General features: G+C 63.2%; 2 protein-coding genes across 6 annotated transcripts; one reads left to right on the top strand and one right to left on the bottom strand.

Annotated features, from left to right (window-relative positions):
• Window positions 1–271: 271 nt before the first annotated feature.
• Window positions 272–11,364, bottom strand: DCST2 (DC-STAMP domain containing 2). Of its 2 annotated transcripts, none has more exons than XM_090127228.1 (15): window positions 10,908–11,364; window positions 10,622–10,792; window positions 9,235–9,336; window positions 8,961–9,155; window positions 8,785–8,850; window positions 7,242–7,455; window positions 6,675–6,832; window positions 5,857–6,021; window positions 4,453–4,620; window positions 4,260–4,360; window positions 4,019–4,152; window positions 2,639–2,754; window positions 2,452–2,545; window positions 871–1,128; window positions 272–769 (listed from the first exon to the last, which is right to left on the bottom strand). In XM_090127228.1, the coding sequence occupies exons 1-15, from the start codon at window positions 11,170–11,172 to the stop codon at window positions 691–693; spliced, it is 2,286 nt and encodes a 761-aa protein (XP_089983354.1). In that variant the 5' UTR covers window positions 11,173–11,364; the 3' UTR covers window positions 272–690. The 2 variants fall into 2 exon arrangements, with proteins under 2 accessions (XP_089983354.1, XP_089983353.1); XM_090127227.1 differs by having other exon boundaries at window positions 425–781; window positions 10,908–11,352.
• On the top strand, window positions 11,215–27,779 carry DCST1 (DC-STAMP domain containing 1). Of its 4 annotated transcripts, XM_090127229.1 has the most exons (18): window positions 11,215–11,281; window positions 12,476–12,601; window positions 13,840–13,914; window positions 13,999–14,127; window positions 14,210–14,349; window positions 16,089–16,257; window positions 16,356–16,499; window positions 18,458–18,579; window positions 18,674–18,831; window positions 21,049–21,148; window positions 21,250–21,345; window positions 21,433–21,559; window positions 21,660–21,776; window positions 23,137–23,279; window positions 23,408–23,449; window positions 23,560–23,673; window positions 25,459–25,694; window positions 27,623–27,779. In XM_090127229.1, the coding sequence occupies exons 1-18, from the start codon at window positions 11,245–11,247 to the stop codon at window positions 27,777–27,779; spliced, it is 2,232 nt and encodes a 743-aa protein (XP_089983355.1). In that variant the 5' UTR covers window positions 11,215–11,244. The 4 variants fall into 4 exon arrangements, with proteins under 4 accessions (XP_089983355.1, XP_089983357.1, XP_089983358.1 ...); XM_090127231.1 differs by lacking the exon at window positions 25,459–25,694 and having other exon boundaries at window positions 27,623–27,731; XM_090127232.1 differs by lacking the exons at window positions 23,408–23,449; window positions 25,459–25,694 and having other exon boundaries at window positions 27,623–27,731.
• The last annotated feature ends 90 nt before the right edge of the window (window positions 27,780–27,869 follow it).

Below are 27,869 nucleotides of genomic sequence, written 5' to 3'. Positions count from 1 at the left end.
GATTTGGGGACACAATGGGGTTGGATTTGGGGATGCAATGGGGGTGAATTTGGGGACACAGTGGGGATGGACATGGGGACATAATAGGGTTGGACATGAGGACACAATGGGGTTGGATTTGGGGATGCTATGGGGGTGAATTTGGGGACACCATAGGGGGGACATGGGGACACCATAGGGGGGACATGGGGACACCATAGGGATGAGCATGGGGACACAATGGGGATGGATTTGGGGACATAATGGAGTTGGATTTGGGGATGCTATGAGGTTGGATTTGGGGTCACAATGGGGGATTGTTTTGGGGACACAGTGGGGATGGATTTGGCGACAATGTAGGGGTGCACTTGGGGACATAACGGAGATAGAGGACGCATGGGACAGAGGTGGGCCACCATGGGGCTGGGGACATTTTGGGGACGTTTGGCACGGGGATGGGGACAGCGTGGGTCTGAGGCTTGGGCAGGGTCACTATGGGGACCACGGGGAGACGGGACACCAGCTCAGCACACGGGGACACAGCTGGCTTGAGGACCAGGTGCTTTATTTGCCATTCCCTCCCTGCTTGCTCCTGGCTTCCATGCTTCTGGGGCTGCAGCCACGTCCCCACATCCCCATGTCCCGACGTCCCCACGTCCCCATGTCCCCATGCCATCTCTCCACGGCCATCTGTGTGACACCGTCCTGCCATCACCGCCTTCTGCTGTGCGGCCGCTCAGCCCTCACCTCCTCCAGCTCACTGCCGCTGCCTTCGGGCTGCTCCTGATAGCTGAAATCAAGGCTGGGAGGGATGGGAGGGGGGGCGGGGACACAGAGCCGTGTTGGGGGCTGTCACCCCTCACCCCCACGGCCACCCCTCCCGGTCCTCACCTGGATGCCGAGCTGTCCTCACCGGGCGCATCATCCTCACCGCTGCTCTCCTCCTCCTCCTCCTCCTCCTTCAGCTGTGCCCGCAGCCGGGCTGCAATCCGGGGGGGCAAACGGCGGCCGCCCCCCCGTCCCCGCACCACCCGGCGGATTCGTTTCTCCAGCTGCCTGCCCTGATCCCGCAGCTGCTGCTCCTCCTGACCCCGCAGCGCCCGCACCGCTCCCAGCCACAGCTCCGGGGTTTCCTCATCGCTGGAGTCACTGCGGGGTCGGGGCAGGGGGTGGGCAAACCCATGGCGACCCCAAACTCACAGCGTCCCCAGATCCATGGCATCCCCCAACCCATGGCATCCTCAAACCCATGGCATCCCCAAACCCATGGCATCCCCAAAACTACCCCATCCCCAAACCCATCCCACCCCCCAACCCAAGGCATCCCCCATACCCACCCTATCCCCCAAACCCACGGCATCCCCAAACCCTCATCAACCCCCAAATCCACCCCATCCCCCTACCCAAAGCATCCCCCAAACTCACCCCATCCCCCAAATCCACCCGATCTCCAAACCCACCCCATCCCCAAACCCACCCCATCCCCCAAACCCACGGCATCCCCAAGCCCCAGCATCCCCAAACCCATGGCAAACCCAAACCCACAGCATCTCCAAAGGCACCCCATCCCCAAACCCTCATCAACCCCCAACCCAAGGCATCCCCCATACCCACCCTATCCCCCAAACCCACGGCATCCCCCAACCCATGGCATTCCCAAACCCACATCAAACCCAAACCCATGGCAACCCCAAACTCATGGTATCCCCAAACCCATGGAAAACCCAAATCCACAGCATCTCCAAACCCACCCCATCCCCAAACCCTCATCAACCCCCAAATCCACCCCATCCTCCTACCCAAGGCATCCCCCAAACCCACCCCATCCCCAAACCCATTGTATCCCCAAACCCCAGCATCCCCAAACCCACCCCAAACCCAAACCCACGGCATCCCCCAACCCATGGCATTCCCAAACCCACATCAAACCCAAACCCATGACAAACCCCAAACTCATGGTATCCCCAAACCCACCCCATCCCCAAACCCACCCCATCTCCAAACTCATGACATCCCCTTACCCAAGGCATCCCCCGTACTCACCCCATCCCCCAAATCCATAGAATCCCCAACCCATGGCATCCTCTAATGCACAGCATTCCCAAACCCACCCCATCCCCCAAATCCACGGCATCCCCAAACCCCAGCATCCCCAAACCCATGGCAAACCCAAACCCACAACATCCCCAAACGCACTCCGTCCCCAAACCCACCCCACCCCAAACCCACAGCACCCCCTACCCAAGGCATCCCCCAAACCCACAGCATCCCCAAACCCTTATCCACCCCCAAACCCACCCCACCCCAAACCCACAGCATCCCCTACCCAAGCATCCCCCAAACCGCATCATCCCCCAAACCGACTCCATCCCCAAACCCATGGCATCCCCAAACCCACTCCATCCCCCAAACCCACTCCCCCCATACACCCCACACCCCCCCTCCCCCCCTTTCGCCCCCCTGCCCGCTCACATCTCCTCATCCTCCATGTCCTCGTAGTTCAGGGGCCCCATGCACACGGAGCAGACGTTGTTTAGGGTTTTGTAGCAGTGGCTGCAGTACAACCCTACAGGGCACACAGCAGTAAGGGGGGTGGGATGGCAGGGGAAGTGTGTGTGTGTGGGGGGGGGGGGTCCCATTTTTCCTTCCCACCTCCCACCTTTGCAGCCAACGGTGATGCACGTGTGCAGGTCCTTCTGCTCCGCTGCCCCACAGGCCAGGCAGAATTTCTGCCGCATGCCCAGGAGCCGAAGCAGTGGGGTGAAGCCAGGAATCCTGGGGGAACAAATGGGGGCAATTCAGTGGGGCTGGGGGTGATGCTATCCCCGGGGATGAGGGCAAAACCCCAAACCCATCCCCCAACCCACACATTTCCAACCCCATTCCATTCTCTAAGCTCACGGCATCCCTCAACCCCACCACGTCCCCCAACCCACCCCATTCCCAACCCCATAGCATCCCCCAACCCACCCCATCCCCAACCCCACTCCATCCCCGACCCCATAGCATCCCTTAACCCCACCCCATCCTCAACCCACCCCATCCCCGACCCCATAGCATCCCCCAACCCACCCCATCCCCAACCCTACTCCATCCCCGACCCCATAGCATCCCTTAACCCCACCCCATCCTCAACCCACCCCATCCCCAACCCCATAGCATCCCCCAACCCACCCCATCCCCAACCCTACTCCATCCCCGACCCCATAGCATCCCTTAACCCCACCCCATCCCCGACCCCATAGCATCCTCCAACCCACCCCATCCCCATCCCCATCCCCGACCCCACCCCATCCCCGACCCCATAGCATCCCTTAACCCCACCCCATCCTCAACCCACCCCATCCCCATCCCCAACCCCACCCCATCCCCGACCCCACAGCATCCCCCAACCCCACCCCATCCCCGACTCCACCCCATCCCCGACCCCACAGCATCCCCCAACCCCACCCCATCCCCAAGCCCACCCCATCCCCGACCCCATAGCATCCTCCAACCCACCCCATCCCCATCCCCAACCCCACCCCATCCCCAACCCCACCACATTCCCCAACCCCACCACATCCCCCAACCCCCACCCCATCCCCGACCCCACTCCATCCCCGACCCCATAGCATCCCCCAACCCCACCCCATCCCCGACCCCATAGCATCCCTCAACCCCACCCCATCCCCAACCGACCCCATCCTCAACCCTTTGGCATCCCTCAAGTCCACCCCATCCCTGACCCCATAGCATCCTCCAACCCACCCCATCCCAACCTCACCCCATCCCTGACCCCATAGCATCCTCCAACCGACCCCATACCCAACCCACCCCATTTCCAACTCTATGGCATCCCCCAAGCCCACCCCATCCTCAACCCACCCCATCCCCGACCCCATAGCATCCCTTAACCCCACCCCATCCTCAACCCACCCCATCCCCGACCCCATAGCATCCTCCAACCCACCCCATCCCCGACCCCACCACATCCCCCAACCCCACCCCATCCCCAAGCCCACCCCATCCCCGACCCCACAGCACCCATTGACTCCACCTGGAGCTGAGGAGGAGGAGCACGGTGCTGCTGCCTCCCCCATCCACCACGCTCTGCAGGGCCGTCCGGCGCAGGATCCGCCCCAACACCGTGCGCCTCGCCAGGATGCGGTTATAGAGGAACGCCGTGCGCTCCTGGAACGACGGGGACAACAGAGCGAGGGACTGCAGCTCCGTGGGGGTGGGGACATGGGGGGGGGGGGGGGAGGTGGGGATTTGGGGTTGCGATGGGGGTCCCTCACCTGCTCACGGGTCGGGTAATACGCGGCACAAATCACGCGTCGCAACCGTGCCACGTGGCTGCCGAACAGCGCGATGAAGAAGCAGATGCCATATAGGATCCCTGCGTGGGGGGCAGAGGGTCGTAGAGGTGACCCCAAATCCGGAATCCCCCACCCCTTTCGCCCCACACCTGCCCGCCCCGTTGCTGCTCACCCATGCCGATGTAGGTGTTGTAATCGGGTTCCATGGGTTGCAAAAGGCAGCGCTGCGAAAGCACCGAGACGTTGCCGCGTTGGAGGACATCGAAGGCAGAAACCACGTCCCGGTAAATGTCGCTGGTGTAGCCCGAGCCGTCCACGCGGACAGCCAGCACCGCCGGAGCTGGGGGGGACACGGGGGACCCCAAATGTTCAGCCATGGGTCAGCTGGGGGGGGGGTTGGGGGAGGGATCCCAAATGTTCAGCCATGGATCTGCAGAGTGGGTGATGGGGGGAGACCCCAAATGTTCACCCCTGGGTCAGCAGAGGTGGTGTTGGAGGGGACCCCAAATGTTCAGCCATGGGTCAGCTTGAGGGGGTGTTGGGTTGGGACCCTAAATGTTCACCCCTGGGTCTGCAGAGGAGGTTATGGGGGGGACCCCAAATGCTCACCCATGGATCCACAGAGTGGGTTATGGGGAGACCCCAAATGCTCACCCATCGGTCAGCAGAACAGGTGCTAGGGAGGGACCCCAAATATTCAGCCATGGGTCAGCTGAGGGGGTGATGGGGGGACCCCAAATGCTCACCCATGGATCTGCAGAGTGGGTGATGGGGGAAGACCCCAAATGTTCACCCCTGGGTCGGCAGAGGTGGTGTTGGAGGGGACCCCAAATGTTCAGCCATGGTTCAGCTGAGGGGGTGTTGGGGGGGGACCCCAAATGTTCAGCCATGGTTCAGCTGAGGGGGTGTTGGGTTGGGACCCTAAATGTTCACCCCTGGGTCTGCAGAGGAAGTTATGGGGGGGACCCCAAATGCTCACCCATGGATCTGCAGAGTGGGTGATGGGGGGAGACCCCAAATGTTCACCCCTGGGTCGGCAGAGGTGGTGTTGGAGGGGACCCCAAATGTTCAGCCATGGGTCAGCTGAGGGGGTGTTGGGTTGGGACCCTAAATGTTCACCCCTGGGTCAGCAGAGGAGGTTATGGGGGGGACCCCAAATGCTCACCCATGGATCCACAGAGTGGGTTATGGGGAGACCCCAAATGCTCACCCATCGGTCAGCAGAACAGGTGCTAGGGAGGGACCCCAAATATTCAGCCGTGGGTCAGCTGAGGGGGTGATGGGGGGACCCCAAATGCACACCCATGGGTCAGCTGAGGTGGTGTTGGAGGGGACCTCAAATGTTCAGCCATGGGTCTGCACAGCAGGTTATGGGGGGGACCCCAAACGCTCACCCATGGGTCCACAGAGTGGATTATGTGGGGGACCCCAAATGCTCACCCATGGGTCCACAGAGTGGGTTATGTGGGGGACCCCAAATGCTCACCCATGGATCTGCAGAGTGGGTTATGGGGGGACCCCAAACGCTCACCCATGGGTCCGCAGAGTGGGTTATGGGGGGACCCCAAATGCTCACCCCTGGCCACGATCTCGCCCTGCATTTGGTGCCGCACGAGGTCCAGCAGCCAGAACAGGCTGTAGTCAGCCAGCACCAGGCTCAGCCCCAGCAGCACGTAGCGCAGGAACCCCGTCAGCTCCAGCCCGTAGCGCTGCCGCTCCAGCCTGGCCAGCCACGGCATGCCTGGGGACATGGGGACAGTGTCAGCCGTGCCACAGCGGGACCCCCATCCCTCCTGGGGCCATGGGGACAGCGTGGGTGGTGCCATTTGGGGACCCTCCGTCCCTTCTGGGGACATGGGGACAGTGTGAGTTGTGCCACAGCGGGACCCCCATCCCTCCTGGGGTCATGGGGACAGCGTGGGTGGTGCCATGTGGGGACCACCATCCCTCTTAGGGACATGGGGACAGCGTGAGCCGTGCCACACGGGGACCCCCATCCCTCCTGGGGTCATGGGGACAGCGTGGGTGGTGCCATTTGGGGACCCTCTGTCCCTTCTGGGGTCATGGGGACAGCATGAGTAGTACCATATGGAGACCCCCATCCCTCCTGGGGTCATGGGGACAGCGTGGGTGCTGCCATATGGGGACCCTCCATCCCTTTTTGGGGTCACAGGGACATCACCAGCAGTGCCACATGGGGATCCCCCCGTTCTCCTTGGTGACATGGGGACAAGTATGAGTGGTGCCACACGGGGACACCCATCCCTCCTGGAGTCACGGGGACAACATGAGCCCACACTGCTTCCCCCATCCCTCCCGATGACAAAGGGACAGCGTGATCGACGTCACACCAAGCCCCCCCTCCCCCCCACCACCCCATTATTCTGGGCTCACCGGGGTGGATGTAGCGGACGCTCTCCCTCATGCTCAGGGGCAGCACAGTGGGGCGGCCCACCTGCGCCCGCTGTGCGTCCATCGTCACGAAACGCTCCGTGATGTAAATGTTGTCAAAGGAATCATCCCTCAGGTAGCGGTAACGGTAACGCAGAGCCCTGGGGAGGGGGTGGAATTATTGTAGGGGGGAGGGGGGGGAGGACGGGAGAAGGGGGAGGGAGGGCAGCTTCACATCCCCTCCTCATCCCCCCGACCCCAAAAGCCCAAAGCTGAGCCCCCGGCGGATTCACTGCAGGGAGAGAAGGGGGAGGGAGGGCAGCTTCATATCCCCTCCTCATCCCCCCAACCCCAAAAACCCCAAAGCTGAGCCCCCTGCGCACTCACTGCGGGGGGAGAAGGGGGAGGAAGGGCAGCTTCACATCCCCTCCTCATCCCCCAACCCCAAAAGCCCAAAGCTGAGCCCCCGGCGGATTCACTGTGGGGGGAGAAGGGGGAGGGAGGGCAGCTTCACATCCCCTCCTCATCCCCCAACCCCAAAAGCCCAAAGCTGAGCCCCGGCGCACTCACTGCAGGTACATGTAGAGGATGGCGCAGGAGGAGATGTAGGCAGAAATTCCCAGCAGCTGCCGGGTGGGATGCAGGCGATTCCCCACCGCATCCATGATGTCCATGGCCACGTCTGCCAGAGTCTTGCTGGAGTTGAGGGTCACGTCGAAGTGATGAGAGGCTGAAATGTTGAACTCAAATTCCCTACGCAGGCGGTCCAGAGCTCGGTTGATGGCTGAGGGGTGACAGTGGGATGGGGATGGGGTGGGGGGAGGGGGGGAGGGATCCCAAAGCCCACAGCAGAAACAGAGGGGGATGGAGAGGGACCCCAGACCCCATAGCAGAGCCAAACTGGGACAGAAAGGGACCCCAGACCCCACAGCAGAGCCAATCTGGGATCAGAAGGGGCCCCAGAGACAGAGGGGGGCAGAAAGGGGTACAGAGGGACCCCAGACCCCACAGAAGAGCCAGATGGGGACAGAAAGGGACCCCAGACCCCACAGAAAGGCCAGAGGGACAGAGGAGGATGAAAAGGGACCCCAGATCCCACAGAAGGGCCAGAGGGGCAGAGGGGGATGGAGAGGGACCCCAGACCCCATAGCAGAGCCAAACTGGGACAGAAAGGGACCCCAGACCCCACAGAAAGGCCAGAGGGGCAGAGGGGGATGGAGAGGGACCCCAGACCCCATAGCAGAGCCAATCTGGGACTGAAAGGGACCCCAGATCCCACAGCAGAGCCAATCTGGGATCAGAAGAGGCCCCAGAGACAGAGGGGGGCAGAAAGGGGTACAGAGGGACCCCAGACCCCACAGAAGAGCCAGAGGGGCGGAGGGGGATGGAGAGGGACCCCAGACCCCATAGCAGAGCCAGAGGGGAATGCAGAGGGACCCCAGGCCCCATAGCAGAGCCAGAGGAGGATGGAGAAGGATCCCAGACCCCATAGCAGAGAGAGAGAGGGAGAAGAAAGGAGTACAGAGGGACCCCAGACCCCACAATCAGATGAGGACTGAGGGAAGCAGAGAGGGACCCCAGACCCCACAGCAGAGCCAGAAGAGGATGGAAAGGGACCCCAGACCCCATAGCAGAGCCAGAGGGGGATGGAGAGGGACCCCAGACCCCACAGCAGATCCAGAAGAGAATGGAAAGGGACCCCAGACCCCACAGCAGATCCAGAAGAGAATGGAAAGGGACCCCAGACCCCACAGCAGATCCAGAAGAGAATGGAAAGGGACCCCAGACCCCACAGCAGAGCCAGAGGGGGATGGAGAGGGACCCCAGACCCCACAGCAGAGCCAGAGGAGGATGAAAAGGGACCCCAGACCCCATAGCAGATCCAGAAGAGAATGGAAAGGGACTCCAGGCCCCACAGCAGAGCCAGAGGGGGATGGAGAGGGACCCAAGACCCCACAACAGAGCCACAGGGGGACGGAAAGCGACCCCAGACCCCACAGCAGAGCCAGAAGAGGATGGAAAGGGACCCCAGACCCCACAACAGAGCCAAACTGGGCTCAGAAGGATCAGAGGGGGACCCCAGACCCCCCCAGATCAGAGCTGGGATACTCACGCTCTGCGATGACCCTCCTGAGGAAGGACTGGACGTACATGGGGATGATGCAGAAGAAGAGTCCGACTGCGGGAAGCGAAGGGTCACCGTGAGGGGGTCGTGGGGAGGCCGGGAGGGGGGCCATCGCTGCGCCCACCCCTCCTCTTACACACGGACACGGAAAGGGGTGCACGCACGGGCGGCGAAGCCGCAGAGGGGTCTGAAGGTGATGATGATGTAGCAGAGGAAGAAGAGGAAGGAGAGCGCGCGCTCGCAGTTGTCCTTGGCGTCGGAGAAGACGCGCAGGCAGCGTTGGAAGGGGGTTCCCATCTCTCGGTTGCAGACGTCGCCAATGTTGCTCAGCCAGAGCCAAACGTTGCGCAGAGCGCGGGCTGGGGGCACAGACACACACACAGGGGTTGGGGGGAGGGGGCTGGGGGTGTTGGGTGGGGGTCGGGGTGGGGGTCTCACCGACGTGGGTGATGCCGTCGATGATGGCGCGGAAGAATTTGCGCACGCGGTCGCCAACCACTTTGGCTTTTTGGGCGATGTCTTTGATTTTGGAGAGGACGTCTGCAAAGAGAGCGGCTCTGAGTGGGGCGGCAATGCCCACTGCCCACCTTGCCCCCAGACCCCACTGCCCCCAGACCCCACTGCCCCCAGACCCTCACTGCCCCCAGACCCCCACTGCCCCCAGACCCCATTGCCCACAGATCCCCATTGCCACCAGCCCTCCATTGCTCCCAGACCCCCATGATCCCCAGACCCCGTAGTCCCCAGGCCCCATAATCCCCAGATTCCATAGCCCCCAGACCCCACAGCTCCCAGACCCCATTGCCCCCAGACCCCCACTGCCCCCAGACCCCACTGCCCACAGATCCCCATAGCCCCCACCCCACTGCCCCCAGACCCCATTGCTCCCTGACCCCCATAGCCCCCAGACCCCATAGTTCCCAGCCCCCATATCCCCAGTCCCCCACTGCCCCCAGACCCCATTGCTCCCTGACCCCCATAGCCCCCAGACCCCATTGCTCCCAGCCCCCATATCCCCAGCCCCCATAGCCCCAGCCCCCATAGCCCCCAGACCCCCATAGCCCCCACCCCACTGCCCCCAAACCCCACTGCCCCCAGACCCCATTGCTCCCAGGCCCCATAGCCTGCAGACCTCCATAGCCCCCACCCCATAGCCCCCATAGCCCCCAATAGCCCCAGACCCCATAGCCCCCAGTCCCCCACTGCCCCCAGACCCCATTGCTCCCAGCCCCCATAGCCTCCACCCCATAGCCCCCAGTCCCCCATAGCACCCACCCCATAGCCCCCAGTCCCCCATAGCCCCCAGACCCCATAGTTCCCAGCCCCCATAGCTCCCAGACCCCCATAGCCCCCACCCCACTGCCCCCAGACCCCATTGCTCCCAGAACCCCACTGGCCCCAGCCCCCATAGCCCCCAGACCCCCATAGCCCCCAGTCCCCCATAGGCCCCAGACCCCATAGTTCCCAGCCCCCATATCCCCAGCCCCCATAGCCCCAGACCCCCATAGCCCCCACCCCATAGCCCCCATAGCCCCCCATAGCCCCCACCCCATAGCCCCCAGTCCCCCATAGCCCCCACCCCATAACCCCCAGTCCCCCATAGCACCCACCCCATAGCCCCAGACCCCCATAGCCCCCACCCCATAGCCCCCATAGCCCCCCATAGCCCCCACCCCATAGCCCCCAGTCCCCCATAGCCCCCACCCCATAACCCCCAGTCTCCCATAGCACCCACCCCCCATAGCCCCCCCATCCCCCCATCCCCCCTCCATCCCCCACCCCCTCCCCCATCATCCCCAACGCCCCCCCCTTTCCCCCCCCTCACTCAGCAGCGGTTCCCTCGCGCGCTGCATCCTCTCAGCCGTTTGATTCAACGCCAGCTCTGCCCCGCACGCCACCGACTCAGCCGCTCGTGCAAAATTGTGCAACATATTGGTGCAAGGCCCCTGCACCGCCATGCTCAGTGCCAGCAGCAGCAGCAGGATTTTACCTTCCCCTGCGCAACGCAAAGGCATGAAGCCCCCTCCCCATCTCCAGCGGGTTGGGGGGGAGGAAAAAATGGGGAGGGGGAAGGAGAGGGTGGGAGAGGTGGGAGAGTTGTGTTTTCTTACTGGTGAAAACGTGGGGCAACGTGAGCAGCACGGAGAGCCGCACCTTGATGGAGAAGGCCATCCCCAAACCCAGCGCTGCGCCCAGCACGGCGCTGCTCAGCAGGCAGAACCAAGCGTTGGCGTTTTGCACCAGCAGCACCAAAGCGCCGTAAAACGTGGCCAGGCTCAAACCCAGGATGAAACCAGCCGTGCTTCGAACCGCCCGCTGAGCCCAGCTCAGCTCCTCCGTCCTCCCGCCCCACAACCAACCCTTCAACTTCTCCATTTCGGACTCGGCGTCTCCGGGTGCGGAATTTGGTATCCGTGGCACCGCGCCTGGGTTCCGCGCTCGGCACCCATGGAGGCAGGCGGGAGGCAGAAGCCCCACAACACGAGTGAGACCCCAACCCCAACATCAAACCCGTAGCCCCTGACCTCCGCTGCCCCCAGACCCCATTGCTTTCAGCCCCTACAGCCCCCAGCCCCCATAGCTCCCAGCCCCCACAGCCCTCAGACCCCATAGCCCCCAGACCCCATAGTTCCCAAACCCCATTGCTCCCAGACCCCCATAGCCTCCAGACCCCATTGCTTCCAGCCCCCATAGCCCCCAGACCCCATAGTTCCCAGACCCCATTGCTCCCAGACCCCCACAGTCCCCAAACCCCATTGCTTCCAGCCCCCATAGCCCCCATCCCCCACAGCCCTCAGACCCCATAGCTCCCAGATCCCATTGTTCCCAGACCCCCATAGCTCCCAAATCCCATTGCTTCCAGCCCCCATAGCCCTCAGACCCCATTGCTTCCAGCCCCCACAGCCCCCAGACCCCATAGCTCCCAGACCCCATAGCTCCCAGACCCCCACTACCCCCAACCCTCCATTGCTCCCAGACCCCCATAGCCCCCAGACCCTATAGTTCTCAGACCCCATAGTTCCCAGACCCCAACTGGCCCCAGTCCTCCATTTCTCCCAGACCCCATTGCTTCCAGCCCTCCATTGCCCCCAGACCCCATAGCCCTCAGACCCCATAGCCCCTAGATCCCTTTGCTTCCAGACCCCCATAATCCCCAGACCCACATAGCCCCCAGACCCCCATTGCCCCCAGTCCCCCACTGGCCCCATACCCCATTGCTCCCCAGCCCCCATAGCTCCCAGACCCCCATAGCCCCCACCCCATAGCCCCCAGACCCCATAGCCTCCAGACCCCATAGATCCCCAGACCCTCATAACCCCCACCCCATAGCCCCCAGACCCCCACTGCCCCCAGCCCTCCACTGCTCCCTGTCTCCCCTAGTCCCCAGACCCCATATCCCGCAGCCCCCACTGCCCCCAGACCCCATAGCCCCCAGTTCCCACATCCCCTACACCCCATGGCATCCAGCCCCACACTGCCCCATAGCCCCCAATACCCCCAGACCCCCATTGCCCCCAACCCTCCATTGCCCCCAGATCCCATAACCCCCAATCCCTCCTTTTTTCCCATTTCCACCCCCCCATTTCCCCCAAACGGTTGAGACCCCCCCCTACCCCAACCCCACAGCTGTGGGATGTGTGTGGGGCTGACGCTCACCCCCCACCCCAAAACCACCCAGCCCTGAAGCGGGTGCTGGCTGCGCTGCTGCCCAAATCCTGCACCCAGTTCCTATGGAGCCGCCCTGAGCAGCACCGCGGTGCCAAATTCTTCCTGGGGGGGGCATTTGGGGCATTAATGGGGCTTGGTGAGTGTGGGGCAATGGGGGGTGGGGGCACTGGGTTCTCAGGGCACTGTGGGGTTGGTGGCATTGGGGACACAAGGGCACAGTGGGGTTGGTGCCCATTGGGAGCACAGGGCACTGTGGGTTGGGGGCTTTGGGGGGCACAGGGTACAATAGGGTACAATAGAGTTGGTGGCATTGGGGTCTCAGGGCACACTGGGATGGGGGCTTTGGGGGCACAGGGCACTGTGGGGTTGGTGGCATTGGGGCAGTCTGGATGTGGGGGCATTGGGGTCTCAGGGCACCGTGGGGTTGGTGGCATTGGGGACACTGGAGGTGGGGGCATTGGGGACACAGGGCACAATGGGGTTGGTGGCATTGGGGGCACAGGGCACTGTGGGGTTGGTGGCATTGGGGACACTGGAGGTGGGGGCTTTGGGGGCACAGGGCACCGTGGGGTTGGTGGCATTGGGGACACTGGAGATGGGGGCATTGGGGTCTCAGGACACAATGGGGTTGGTGGCATTTGGGATACAGGGCACTGTGGGGTTGGTGACATTCGGTCTCAGGGCTCTGTGGGGTTGGTGGCAATGGGGGCACAGGGCTCCGTGGGGTTGGTGGCATTGGGGTCTCAGGACAAAATGGGGTTGGTGACATTGGGGTCTCAGGACACCGTGGGGTTGGTAGCACTGGAGACACAGGGCACTGTGTGGTTGGTGGCATTGGGGTTTCAGGGCACTGTGGGGTTGGTGGCATTGGGGTCTCAGGGCTCCGTGGGGTTGGTGGCATTGGGGACACAGGGCACAATGGGGTTGGTGGCACTGGGGACACTGGAGATGGGGGCATTGGGGTCTCAGGGCACTGTGGAGTTGGTGACCTTGAGGTCTCAGGGCACCGTGGGGTTGGTGGCACTGGGGTCTCAGGTCACTGTGGGGTTGGTGACATTGGGGTCTCAGGGCTCTGTGGGGTTGGTGGCATTGGGGACACAGGGCACAATGGGGTTGGTGGCACTGGGGACACTGGAGATGGGGGCATTGGGGTCTCAGGGCACCATGGGGTTGGTGACCTTGAGGTCTCAGGGCACCGTGGGGTTGGTGGCATTGGGGTCTCAGGGCTCTGTGGGGTTGGTGGCATTGGGGTCTCAGGTCACTGTGGGGTTGGTGGCAATGGGGGCACAGGGCTCTGTGGGGTTGGTGACATTGGGGTCTCAGGGCACCGTGGGGTTGGTGGCACTGGGGTCTCCCACACTCCGTGCCTTTCAGGGCTCTGCCAGCTCCTCATTGTCCCCATGGGCATCGCGGAGACGCTCAAATGGCAGCTGACGTGCGGGCTGGCGGGTGAGGATGGCACCCCAGCAGGGGGATGGGGGACGATGGGAGGGGGCTGTGGGACAGTGGGGGACAACTCTGTGCCCCCCGTAGGGGGCATGGCGTTAGGGTGGGCCGTGTCCCCCCACATCCGCTGCGCCAGCCTGCTGGTGGTGCCCAAATTCCTGGGCAAGGAGGGCCGCATCTTCGTCCTCTCCCTCGTCATCGCCGCCATCTTCAGTGGTAGGGACACCTCCACGGCCCCGTCCCCACGTGGGATCGCCACGTTTGGGGTCTCTCAGCCGTCCTTCATCCCCCCCCCAAGGCCCCGTGGCCAACCTGTGGCACAACCTGGAGGAGGTGATCCGCTCTGCGGGGTGCGTGATGGAGCTGCAGGTCAACCACAGCCGCCATCTGTGGAGGGTGACCACGGTGCCACTGAGAGCTGTGATGGAGGACATGGTGGTGAGGGGGGGGGGGGGGAATAGGATGGGAACGTGGGGGTGTGGGGATGGGGGACATGGTGGTGAGGGGGGGAGAAATAGGATGGGGACGTGGAGGTGTAGGGATGGAGGATGTGGTGGTGAGGAGGGGGACGTGAGGGACATGGGATGGAGGACATAGGGGTGAGGATAGGGGATGTGGGGGACATGGGATGGGGGATGTGGGATGGGGGATGTGGGGGTGTGGGGATGGGGGACGTGGTGGTGAGGAGGGGGATGTGGGGGACGTGGGATGGGGAATGTGGAGGGATGTGGGATTGGGGACATGGGGTTGAGGATGGAGGACATGGTGGTGGTGAGGAGGGGGATGTGAGGGACATGGGATGGGGGACGTGGGATGGGGGACGTGGGATGGGGGACATGGTGGTGAGGAGGGGGACGTGGGGGAAATAGGATGGGGGATGTGGGATGGGGGATGTGGGGATGGGGGATGTGGGGAGGGGGGACATGGTGGTGAGGAGGGGGACGTGGGGGATATGGGATGGGGGATGTGGGATGGGGGTGTGGGGATGGGGGATGTGGGATGTGGGATGGGGGATGTGGGGATGGGGGACATGGTGGTGAGGAGGGGGACGTGGAGGGATGTGGGATGGGGGACATGGGATGGGAGACATGGGGATGGGGGACATGGTGGTGAGGAGGGGGATGTGGGGATACATGGGATAGGGGATATGGGGATGGGGGATGTGGGATGTGGGATGGGGGGATGGGGGACATGGTGGTGGTGAGGAGGGGGATGTGGAGGGACATGGGATGGGGGACATGGGATGGGAGACATGGGATGGGGGATGTGGGGATGGAGGACATGGTGGTGAGGAGGGGGACGTGGGGGACATGGGATGGGGGATGTGGGGATGGGGGATGTGGGGATGGAGGACATGGTGGTGAGGATGTGGGTTGGGGGGATGTGGGATGGGGAACATGGGGGACATGATATTGAGGACATGGGACATGGTGGACATGGGGATGCAGTGATGGAGGACATGGGATTGGGGACATGGGGGACACAGGGACACAGTGATGGAGAACATGGGGGGCACATGGGGACGCAGTGATGGAGGATGTGGGGTTGGGATCATGGGGGACATGGGGACACAGTGGTGGAGAACATGGGATTGGGGACATGGGGGACATGGGGACGCAGTGATGGAGAACATGGGGTTGGGGACATGGGGGACATGGGGATGCAGTGATGGAGAACATGGGGGGCACATGGGGACACAGTGATTGAGGACGTGGGATTGGGGACATGGGGGACACAGGGTCACAGTGATGGAGGACATGGGGGGCACATGGGGACGCAGTGATGGAGGATGGGTTGGGATCATGGGGGACATGGGGACACAGTGGTGGAGAACATGGGATTGGGGACATGGGGGACATGGGGATGCAGTGATGGAGGACGTGGGATTGGGGTCATGGGGGACATGGGGACACAGTGGTGGAGAACATGGGATTGGGGTCATGGGGGACATGGGGACGCAGTGATGGAGGACATGGGATTGGGGTCATGGGGAACCCAGAGACACAGTGATGGAGGACATGGGGGACATGGGGACGCAGTGATGGAGGACATGGGGTTGGGGACATGGGGGACACGGGGTCACAGTGATGGAGGACGTGGGATTGAGGACACGGGATGGGGGCAGAGGGGGCTGCAGTGATGCAGGATGTGGGGCTGAGGCGGCCCCCATCCCATAGCGAAGCGGGCAGACTCTGAACGAGGAGACCCAGAGCGTGGGGCGTTCATTTGTGGGGCTGAACGAGGAGGTGGCCAGCAAGGAGGGCTACGACCTGCGCCACAGCCCCGGCTCCGAGCCCTCCAGCACCCAGAAACTGTATGAGACCAAAACCAAACTGCGCTGCAACCGTGAGCGGGGATGGGGCCGGGGCAATGGGGAGCAGACGGCGGACCCCACAGATTGGGATGTGGGGTGCAGGGCTGGAGCTGAGGTCCCCGTCCCACAGAGGTGGTGCAGGACGCGACGCAGCGGTGCCGGGATTGGTTTGACCAGAAGTACCAGGCTTGCATAGCACAGATCGTCGTGCCCATCATCAGCCACCTCCTCTGCCTGCCCATGAGGTTCACCTTCCTCTGCCACATCGCCAAAGGTGGGCAGTGGGACCCCACACCCATCCCCAGACCCCTCTGCACAACCTCAGCCCCTGGGTTACAGCCCCACATCCCACATCAGAGCCCCACAGACCCCTTTACCCCACCCCAATTCCTGATTTGCAGCCTCCACATCCCACATCAGAGTCCCTGACCCCTGTATCCAACCCCAATTCCTGATTTGTAGCCCCCATATCCCACATCAGAGCCCCACAGACCCCTTTACCCAACCCCAATTCCTGGGTTACAGACCCACATCTCAGCAGAGCCCCACAGACCCCTTTCCCCAGCCCCAATTCCCGGTTTGCAGCCCCCATATCCCACATCAGAGCCCCACAGACCCCTCTCCCCAACCCCAATTCCTGACTTGCAGCCCCACATCCCACGTCAGACCCCCACAGACCCCGTTACTCAAACCCAATTCCCGATTTGCAGCCCTATATCCCACAGCAGACCCTCTTCCCAACCCCAATTCCCGATTTGCAGCCCCCATATCCCATATCAGAGCCCCACAGACCCCTCTTCCCAACCCCAATTCCTGATTTGCAGCCCCATATCCCACAGCAGACCCTCTTCCCAACCCCAATTCCCGATTTGCAGCCCCCATATCCCACATCAGAGCCCCACAGACCCCTCTCCCCAACCCCAATTCCTGACTTGCAGCCCCACATCCCACGTCAGACCCCCACAGACCCCTTTACTCAACCCCAATTCCCGATTTGCAGCCCTATATCCCACAGCAGACCCTCTTCCCAACCCCAATTCCCGATTTGCAGCCCCCATATCCCATATCAGAGCCCCACAGACCCCTCTTCCCAACCCCAATTCCCGATTTGCAGCCCTATATCCCACAGCAGACCCTCTTCCCAACCCCAATTCCCGATTTGCAGCCCCCATATCCCACATCAGAGCCCCACAGACCCCTCTCCCCAACCCCAATCCCTGATTTGCAGCCCCACATCCCACGTCAGACCCCCACAGACCCCTTTACTCAAACCCAATTCCCGATTTGCAGCTCTATATCCCACAGCAGACCCTCTTCCCAACCCCAATTCCCGATTTGCAGCCCCCATATCCCATATCAGAGCCCCACAGACCCCTCTTCCCAACCCCAATTCCTGATTTGCAGCCCCATATCCCACAGCAGACCCTCTTCCCAACCCCAATTCCCGATTTGCAGCCCCCATATCCCACATCAGAGCCCCACAGACCCCTCTCCCCAACCCCAATTCCTGATTTGCAGCCCCACATCCCACGTCAGACCCCCACAGACCCCTTTACTCAACCCCAATTCCCGATTTGCAGCCCTATATCCCACAGCAGACCCTCTTCCCAACCCCAATTCCCGATTTGCAGCCCCCATATCCCATATCAGAGCCCCACAGACCCCTCTTCCCAACCCCAATTCCCGATTTGCAGCCCTATATCCCACAGCAGACCCTCTTCCCAACCCCAATTCCCGATTTGCAGCCCCCATATCCCACATCAGAGCCCCACAGACCCCTCTCCCCAACCCCAATTCCTGACTTGCAGCCCCACATCCCACGTCAGACCCCCACAGACCCCTTTACTCAACCCCAATTCCCGATTTGCAGCCCCCATATCCCACATCAGAGCCCCACAGACCCCTCTCCCCAACCCCAATTCCCGATTTGCAGCCCCACATCCCACGTCAGACCCCCACAGACCCCTTTACTCAAACCCAATTCCCGATTTGCAGCCCTATATCCCACAGCAGACCCTCTCCCCAACCCCAATTCCCAATTTGCAGCCCCCACATCCCATATCCGACCCCCACAGCCCCCTCTTCCCAACCCCAATTCCCGATTTGCAGCCCCCATATCCCACATCCGACCCTCACAGCCCCTTCTACCCAACCCCAACCCCCAACCCGCGACCCCCCACCCCACATCGGGTCGATTCCCCCCCCCCAGCTCAGTCCTTTCCATCCCCGCAGTGATGCGCAGTTGGTGCTGGGACCGAATCCCGGTGGAGGGCAATTTTGGGCGGACTTACGATACGGTGAACGGTTCCGTCCACAACCTCACCCAACACTTCAGCGCCACGCTGATCGTCAAGGTGGGTTTCCAACCCCCGAGCCCCCTCCCCAAAAGGAGGGGTGTCGGTGTTGGGGACGTTTAACGCGGGTTGTCCCCACGTTGTCACCACGCAGGAGGAAAAACATGAGAGCCTGGTGGGCATCGACGCGTCGGCGGAGCAAATCGTGGAGGAGGTGACGGCGCACGTCCAGCAGCACAGCGCACGGCTGCACCGCGCCTTCTCCTTCCTCCGCCTGCTGCTCTCCTTCACCTTCCTCCTCGTCTTCATCTCGTGAGCAGCGGGCGGGGGGAGTGGGGGTACCGGGTGGGGGGGGGGGCAAGGGAGGGAGCAGGGGGTGCAGGGGGGTGCAGGGGGGCTTGGGGGTGCAGGGGGGCATCAGGGGTTTGGGGGGTCAGGGGTACAGGGGGTGCAGGGGGGGATCAGGGGCTTGGGGGGACTTGGGGGGCTCAGGGGGTACAGGGGGTGCAGGGGGGAATCAAGGGGTTTGGGGGGGCTTGGGAGGTTCAGGGGGTACAGAGGGTGCAGGGGGGATCAGGGGTGCAGGGGGGGCTTAGGGGTGCAGGGGGGCATCAGAGGTTTGGGGGGTCAGGGGTACAGGGGGTGCAGGGGGGGATCAGGGGCTTGGGGGGTTTGGGGGGCTCAGGGGGCTCAGGGGGTGCAGGGGGGTGCAGGGGGGATCAGGGGTGCAGGGGGGCTTGGGGGTGCAGGGGGGCATCAGGGGTTTGGGGGGTCAGGGGTACAGGGGGTGCAGGGGGGATCAGGGGGTTGGGGGGCTTGGGGGGTTCAGGGGGTGCAGGGGGGAATCAAGGGGTTTGGGGGGGCTTGGGAGGTTCAGGGGCTACAGAGGGTGCAGGGAGGATCAAGGGTTTGGGGGGCCTAGGGGGGGATCAAGGGGTTTGGAGGGGGTCAGGGGGTTGGGGGGCTTGGGGGTGCAGGGGGGAATCAAGGGGTTTGGGGGGGCTTGGGAGGTTCAGGGGGTACAGAGGGTGCGGGGGGGATCAGGGGTTTGGGGGGCTTGGGGGTGCAGGGGGGCATCAGGGGTTTGGGGGCTCAGGGGGTACAGGGGGGATCAGAGGGTTGGGGGGTCAGGGGTACAGGGGGTGCAGGGGGGGATCAGGGGCTTGGGGGGACTTGGGGGGCTCAGGGGGTACAGGGGGTGCAGGGGGGACCAGGGGGTTGGGGGGGCTTGGGAGGTTCAGGGGGTACAGAGGGTGTGGGGGGGATCAGGGGTTTGGGGGGCTTGGGGGTGCAGGGGGGCATCAGGGGTTTGAGGGCTTCAGGGGGTACAGGGGGTGCAGGGGAGATGAGGGGTTTGGGGGGGCTTGGGGGGCTCAGGGGGCTCAGGGGGTACAGGGGGGAACAGAGGGTTGGGGGGTGAGGGGTACAGAGGGTGCAGGGGGGAATCAAGGGGTTTGGGGGGGTTGGGGGGTTCAGGGGGTACAGAGGGTGCAGGGGGGGATCAGGGGTTTGGGGGGCTTGGGGGCTTGGTGGTGCAGGGGGGAATCAAGGGGTTTGGGGGCTCAGGGGGTACAGGGGGGATCAGAGGGTTGGGGGGTGAGGGGTACAGAGGGTGCAGGGGGGATCAGGGGCTTGGGGAGCTTGGGGGGTTCAGGGGGTACAGGGGGTGCAGGGGGGGATCAGGGGGTTGGGGGGTCAGGGGGTACAGGGGAGATCAGTGGCATGGGGTCTCAGGGGGTGCAGGGGGGATCAGGGGGTTGGGGGGTGAGGGGTACAGAGGGTGCAGGGGGGAATCAAGGGGTTTGGGGGGGGTTGGAGGGTTCAGGGGGTACAGAGGGTGCAGGGGGGGATCAGGGGGTTGGGGGTTCAGGGGATACAGGGGTGCAGGGAGGATCAGGGGCTTGGGGGCTCAGGGGTTGCAGGGGGGATCAGGGGGTTGGGGAATGCAGGAGGGGCTCAGGGGCTTTGGGGGTTCAGGGGGGATCAGGGGTGCAGGGGGATCAGGGAATACAGGGGATGCAGGGGGGGATCAAGGGGTTTGGGGGGGCTTGGAGAGATCGGGGGGTGCAGGGGAGATCAGGGGGTTTGGGGACTTGGGGGGTTCAGGGGGTACAGGGGCGCTTGAGGGGCTTGGGGGTCTTTGGGGGGCTCAGGGTGTGCGGAGGGGGACGAGGGGTTATCAGAGAATGCAGGGGGGGATCAGAGGCTTCGGGGGTGTCAGGGGGTGCAGGGGTTTGGTGGGGATCAGAGTCCTGGGGGCTGCAGGCGGTTTGGGGGCGCAGGGGGTGCAGGGGGGCTCGAGGGCTTTGGGGTCTTTGGGGGGCTCAGGGTGCGTGCAGGGCTTTGGCGGCTCGGGGCACCCGGAGACGCCATCAGTGCCAACCATAGGGCGCAGCAGGACGGGGAGAAGCAAGGTGACAGATCTGGGGGCTGCGAGCACAAAGAGGGGCCCTGGGGGGTCCAAAGCCCACCCTTCAGGACCCCCCCCCCCCCCCCCCCAGGACCCTCACCCCCTCTTTTACCCCGCAGGGCGTTCTCCTACACCAGGCAGTACAACGCGGACATCACCTTCGACAACCTCTACATCACCACCTACTTCCGTCAAATCGACGCCCGTCGCAAAAAACAAGTGAGGGTCAGAGGGTCCCCTCGAGTCCCCCCAACTCCCCCCCATCCCTAAAAAGCCGTTCTGAGCCTTTCTGCTCCCCCCCCTCACCCCAAAACCACCAGAACAAAAGGACGCTGCTGCCGCTGCGCCGCGCGGAGACCCCGGCCGTCATCTTCCCGTGCCGCATCGCCATGCAGCCCCGCGAACTGCAGAGCGTGGTGAGGGGCTCCCCGGCTGCTCCTTTTTAAGAAAGAAACCTAAAAATGAGTCTGGGGGCTTCGGTGTTAAACCCCTTTTATCCGTAGGTGCTGGAGGTGTTGGAGTGCATCCCACCTTTGCTGCTGCTTTTGGTCGCCTGCGGTTTGGACCACGCGTTGTGCAGCGCGCTGGGCGTCATCCGACAGCATTCCTTCGTGCAGTATTCGTTCCGAAGTGAGATGCAGCCCCCTCCCCAAAAAGGGTGGGGGGGGGGGGTATAGGGACAGCTCCAAGATGGGGAGGGGTCCCCATATCCCCCCCCCTCTTCTGGCAGGCAGCCACCATCTGTCCGTGCACGTGATGGGGACGTCGCTGATGGCTCGGCTGCTGCGGAGCACCGTGGGGTCCCTGAACAGCTCCTCTGATACGGAATTGGAGACGTCCAATTTTGGTGGGGGGCTTTTTTTGGGGGGGGGGGGGGGGGATGGGGGGGAACCCTCTGAGCCTCGTCGTCTGGCTGCCCCACTCCTTTAGGGTGGGATTGCACAGAAATCCATGACCTGGAGCTGCCCCTCTTCATATAAAGTCACCTTTTGGGGTCCCACACTTTTGGGGTTGGGCACCTCCAAACTCCATGACTTTGTTGTCCCTCTCCATATAAAGTGACCTTTTGGGGTCCCACACCTTTGGGGTTGGACACCTCCAAACTCCATGACTTTGCTGTCCCTCTCCATATAAAGTGACCTTTTGGGGTCCCACACTTTTGGGGTGTCCCTCTCCATATAAAGGTGTCCCACATCTTTGGGGTTGGACACCTCCAAACTCCATGACTTTGTTGTCCCTCTCCATATAAAGTCAACCTTTGGGGTTCCACACTTTTGGGGTTGGACACCTCCAAGCTCCATGACTTTGTTGTCCCTCTCCATATAAAATGATCTTTTGGGGTCCCACACTTTTGGGGTGAGACCCCAGCAAACCCCATGGCCTGGCTGTCCCTCTCCATACAAAGTCACTCTTTGGGGTCACGTCCCTTTGGGGTGGGACCCCTCTGAGCTCCATGGCCTGGCTGCCCTTCTCCATATGGGGTGGCCCTTTAAGGTCCCACCCCTTTGAGACCCCACCCCTTTGGGGTCCCATCCCCTTGATGTCCCACCCTTTGGGGTCTCACCCTTTGGTATCCCACCCTTTGGGGTCCCACCACTTTGAGGTCCCCCCCCCCTTTGAAGTCCCACCCTTTGGTGTCCCACCCCTTCGATGTCCCACCCTTTAAGGTCCCACCTTTTGGGGTCCCATCCCTTTGGTGTCCCACCCCCTTGATGTCCCACCCTTTTAAGCTCCCACCCTTTGGGATCCCATCCTTTTAAGCTCCCACTCTTTGGGGTCCCATCCTTTTGAGGTCCCACCTTTTGGTGTCCCACCCCTTTGAGCTCCCACCCTTTGGGGTTCCATTCTTTTAAGGTCCCACCCTTTGGGGTCCCATCCCTTTGGGGTCCCACCCCCTTGATGTCCCACCCTTTTAAGCTCCCACCCTTTGGGATCCCATCCTTTTAAGGTCCCACCCTTTGAGCTCCCACCCTTTGGGATCCCATCCTTTTGATGTCCCCCCTCTTTGATGTCCCCCCCTTTTGATGTCCCCCCCTTTGCCACCCAACCCCTCCAACCCCCACAAACCCACCTCCCCCACTCCAATACAATCAAACCCTTCGGATTCAGACCCCCCCCTCCACCACCACCACCACGACCCCCTCGACCCCCCCTTCCCCAAATCCCCCCCACCCCCCCACGTGACTCCCTATATCCCCCCCCCTCAGCCTGCCTGCCGCAGCCCCTCTCCATGACGCGGCGGCAATACGTGCACAGCTTCGCACCGCTGGCGGCGCTGCTGCTGCTCTGCCTGCTCCAAGCCTACGCGTATCGCCTGCGCCGCGTCATCGCCGCCTTTTACTTCCCCAAGGTGAGCACCGACCCCCCCCCCCCCCACCCCACCAACCCCCCCCACCCCCTTTCACCTCACACACGGCTCTGGGGAGGGGTCTGCGGCTCATCTCCCTTCCCACCCCCCTCCCCAAATTAATTAATCAGAGGGAGATGCGCCGCGTTATCGCCGCCTTCTTCTTCCCTACGGTGAGCTCCCCCTGCCCCCCCAACGCCCACCCCTTTTCACCTCACACACGGTTCTGGGGAGGGGTCTGCGGCTCATCTTCCCCCACTCCCCCCCCAAATTAATTAATTAGAGGGAGAAGAGCCGCACGTTGTACCTCTACAACAAACTGCTGCGCCAGCGGCTTTGCTTCGTGCGGCTGCAGCGGGAGCGCATCGCCAAGAGGGCGCAGCGGTACCCGGCATTGGTGAGCTGGGGGGGGGGGCAAGGAATAAGGGGGGGGGGATGTGTTGGTAGGGCCGGAGCTGGGGGGGGGGGGCTGCATTGGTAGGGCCGGAGCTGGGGGGGGGATTTGCGTTGATGAGCTGAGAGCTGGGGGGCGAAAGTGGGGGTTGGAGAGGGGGCTGAATTGGTGAGCTCAGAGCTGGGGGGGGGAAAGTAGGGAGGGGGGGCTGAATTGGCGAGCTCAGAGCTGGGGGGGGGGGCAAGGAATAAGGGGGGGGGGATGCGTTGGTAGGGCCGGAGCTGGGGGGGGGGGGTTGGATTGATGGGCCCAGGGCTGGGGGGGGGATTTGCGTTGATGAGCTGAGAGCTGAGGGGGAGGAAAGTAGGGAGGGGGGGCTGAATTGGTGAGCTCAGAGCTGGGGGGGGGAAAGTGGGGAGGGGGGGCTGAATTGGCGAGCTCAGAGCTGGGGGGGGGGGCAAGGAATAAGGGGGGGGGGATGTGTTGGTAGGGCCGGAGCTGGGGGGGGGGGGGCTGCATTGGTAGGGCCGGAGCTGGGGGGGGGATTTGCATTGATGAGCTGAGAGCTGGGGGGCAAAAGTGGGGGGGGGGGGGGGGGGGGGGCTGAGTTGGTGAGCTCAGAGCTGGGGGGGGAAAGTGGGGGGGGGCTGTATTGGTGAGTCCAGAGCTGGGGGGGGGATTTGCATTGATGAGCTCAGAGCTGGGGGGGGAAAGTGGGGGGGGGCTGTATTGGTGAGGCCAGAGCTTGGGGAGGGAAAGTTTGGGGGGGTGAATTGGCACCAGATGGGGATGTGGGGGGGGGGGTCCCCCATTTCCCTCAGCCCCCCATTCCCCCGACCCCCCATCGCCCCCCCATTTCCTCCCTTCCCTTCTCCCACTCCGAGTTTCCCCTACTCCCATTCCCCCCCCCCATTCCCCCAACCCTCCCCCATTCACCCAAGCCCCCCACCCCCCAATCCCCCATATTTCCCCCTGTCACCCACCCCCCCTACTCCTCCCATTCCCCTCACCACCCCCAACCCCCACTCCCCCCACCCCCCCACCCCAATTCCCCCCACCCCCCAATCCCCCATATTTCCCACTTCCCCCCTTCCCCCAACCCCCCATTCCCCCCCATTCCCCCCTACCCCAATTCCCCCAAGCCCCCCACCCCCCAATCCCCCACATTTCCCACTTACCCCATTCCCTCTCCCCCTACCCCAATTCCCCCAACCCCCCATTCCTCCCCATTCCCCCCTACCCCAATTCCCCCAACCCCCCCACCCCCCAATCCCCCATATTTCCCACTTCCCCCATTTCCCCCCATTCCCCCCTACCTCAATTCCCCCAATCCCCCACATTTCCCACTTCCCCCCTTCCCTCTCCCCCCACCCCCCCCACCCCAATCCCCCTGACCCCCCCACCCCCCAATCCCCCATATTTCCCACTTCCCCCATTCCCCCAATCCCCTTGACCCCCCCCACCCCCCAATCCCCCACATTTCCCACTCCCCCCATCCCCCCCCAATTCCCCCAATCCCCCACATTTCCCACTTCCCCCATTCCCCCAAACCCCTCATCCCCCCTACCCCAATTCCCCCGACCCCCCCACCCCCCAATCCCCCATATTTCCCACTTCCCCCATTCCCCCCCATTCCCCCCAACCCCAATCCCCCCGACCCCCCCCAATTCCCCCAATCCCCCACATTTCCCACTTCCCCCATTCCCCCTCCCCCCATCCCCCCCACCCCCCAATCACCCGTATTTCCCGACACCCCCCCCCCTCATCTCCCCCCCACCCCCCCCCCAGGGCTCTGTTTTGTCGGAGCGCTGCTGCCGCCGTTGGCCTCGGTTGCGCCGTTGGTTGCGGCGGAGCTGCGCGCTGTGCGGGGAACGGGAGACCCCCCCCCGGCTGCAGGAATGCCCCTCGCCCACCTGCGGGTTCGCGTATTGCGGGTCGTGCTGGAGGGATTTGGAACGCGTGTGCCCCGCATGCGGCCCTGGAGATGCGGGGGTCCCCGAGGATAGCAGCGAGGAGGAGGGGGGGTACGCGACGTGAGACCCCCCCCCCCCACCTTTCCTCCCCAAAATAAATCGTGCGTTCGCCCCGCGAAGGGAGAGGTGGGGTCTGAGCTGGATGGAGAGGAGGGTGGGGGGGGGGTTTAATGTGGGATGGGGTCTGCGGTGTGGGGGGGGGAAGGAGTGGGGGTTTCGGGTGGGTGGGGTGGAAGAGGGGGGGTCTCGGGTGTGTAGGGCGGTGAATGTGGGGGGCTGCAGCGGTGGGGTGATGGAGGAGGGGGGCTGTGGGGTGTGGGGTGATGAAGAGGGGGGGGTTCAGCGCGTGGGATGATGAAGGTGGGGGTCTCACTGTATGGGGTGATGAAGGTGGGGGTCTCCAATGCATGGGGTGATGAAGGTGGGGGTCTCCAATGCATGGGATGATGAAGGTGGGGGTCTCCAATGCATGGGATGATGAAGATGGGGGTCTTTGATGTATGGGGTATGAAGGTGGGGGTCTCCACTGCATGGGGTGATGAAGGTGGGGGTCTCCAATGCTTGGGGTGATGAAGGTGGGGGTCTCCACTGCATGGGGTGGTGAAGGTGGGGTCTCCACTGCATGGGGTGATGAAGGTGGGGGTCTCTGCTGCATGGGGTGATGAAGGTGGGGGTCTCTGCTGCATGGGGTGATGAAGGTGGGGGTCTCCAATGCATGGGGTGATGAAGGTGGGGTCTCCAATGCATGGGGTGGTGAAGGTGGGGTCTCCGCTGTATGGGGTGATGAAGGTGGGGGTCTCCAATGCATGGGGTGATGAAGGTGGGGGTCTCCAATGCATGGGGTGATGAAGGTGGGGGTCTCCAATGCATGGGGTGATGAAGATGGGGGTCTTTGATGTATGGGGTATGAAGGTGGGGGTCTCCAATGCTTGGGATGGTGAAGGTGGGGGTCTGCAGTGCATGGGGTGATGAAGGTGGGGGTCTCACTGTATGGGGTATGAAGGTGGGGGTCTCCAATGCATGGGGTGATGAAGGTGGGGTCTCCAATGCATGGGGTGATGAAGGTGGGGTCTCCAATGCTTGGGGTGATGGAGGTGGGGGTCTGCAGTGCATGGGGTGATGAAGATGGGGGTCTCACTGTATGGGGTGATGAAGGTGGGGGTCTCCAATGCTTGGGGTGATGAAGGTGGGGTCTCCAATGCTTGGGGTGATGAAGGTGGGGGTCTCCAATGCTTGGGGTGATGAAGGTGGGGTCTCCAATGCATGGAGTGATGAAGGTGGGGGTCTTTGATGTATGGGGTATGAAGGTGGGGGTCTCCAATGCTTGGGATGGTGAAGGTGGGGGTCTCCCCTGCACGGGGTGATGAAGGTGGGGGTCTCCCCTGCACGGGGTGATGAAGGTGGGGGTCTCCCCTGCACAGGGTGATGAAGGTGGGGGTCTCCCCTGCACGGGGTGATGAAGGTGGGGGTCTCCCCTGCACAGGGTGATGAAGGTGGGGGTCTCCAATGCATGGGGTGGTGAAGGTGGGGTCTCCAATGCATGGGGTGGTGAAGGTGGGGTCTCCACTGTATGGGGTGATGAAGGTGGGGGTCTCCACTGTATGGGGTGATGAAGGTGGGGGTCTGTGATGCATGCAGAGATGAAGGTGGGGGTCCGTGGTGCACGGGGTGATGAGGGTGAGGGTCTCTGCTGTATGGGGTGATGAAGGTGGGGGGGTCTCCACTGCGCAGAGTGATGAAGGTGAGAGTCTGTGGTGCACGGGATGGTGAAGATGGGGGTCTCTGCTGCATGGGGCAACGAATGTGGGGGTCTGGGGTGCACGGGATGGTGAAGGTGGGGGTCTCCAGTGCACGCAGAAATGAAGGTGGGGGTCTTCAGTACATGGGATGATGAAGGTGGGGGTCTTCAGCGCACGGGGCGATGAAAGTTGGGCTCTGCGGTGCACGGGACGGTGAAGGTGGGGGTCTCCTCTGCACAGAGCGATGAAGGTGGGGGTCTTCAGCGCACGGGACGATGAAGGCGGGGGTCTCGGAGCACGGCACGCTGGAGCCGCATCTCCCACCTCCCCGCAGCGCCGCGCAGCTCCCGATCCCTCCGGGCATCGTCACCGCCGCTGCGCGGAGCCCCGGAGCTGAGGCGGAGCGCCTGACCCCCCCCGGACCCCCCCACTCCGCTCCCGTTGGGCGTCACCGGCGGAACGGCGTCGGCGGGCGGAGCCGTTGGCG

The sequence above is a fragment of the Phasianus colchicus genome, chromosome 30 (assembly GCF_987193195.1).
Source record: "Phasianus colchicus chromosome 30, bPhaCol1.hap1.1, whole genome shotgun sequence".
Lineage (NCBI taxonomy): Eukaryota > Metazoa > Chordata > Aves > Galliformes > Phasianidae > Phasianus > Phasianus colchicus.
Note: the sequence above shows the minus strand (reverse complement) of the source record. Positions and strands in the feature narration are given on the sequence as shown.

Coding starts and splice junctions, on each gene's coding strand:
- DCST1 (XM_090127229.1), top strand. CDS start 11,245: ATGGAGGCAGGCGGGAGGCAGAAGCCCCACAACACGA. Junction 21,149..21,249: donor ACGCCCGTCGCAAAAAACAA/GTGAGGGTCAGA, acceptor CAAAACCACCAG/AACAAAAGGACGCTGCTGCC. Junction 21,777..23,136: donor ATTGGAGACGTCCAATTTTG/GTGGGGGGCTTT, acceptor CCCCCCCCTCAG/CCTGCCTGCCGCAGCCCCTC.
- DCST2 (XM_090127227.1), bottom strand. CDS start 11,172: ATGGAGAAGTTGAAGGGTTGGTTGTGGGGCGGGAGGACGGAGGAGCTG. Junction 7,456..8,784: donor CAGGAGGGTCATCGCAGAGC/GTGAGTATCCCA, acceptor GTCACCCCTCAG/CCATCAACCGAGCTCTGGAC. Junction 6,022..6,674: donor CGTCCGCTACATCCACCCCG/GTGAGCCCAGAA, acceptor CCATGTCCCCAG/GCATGCCGTGGCTGGCCAGG.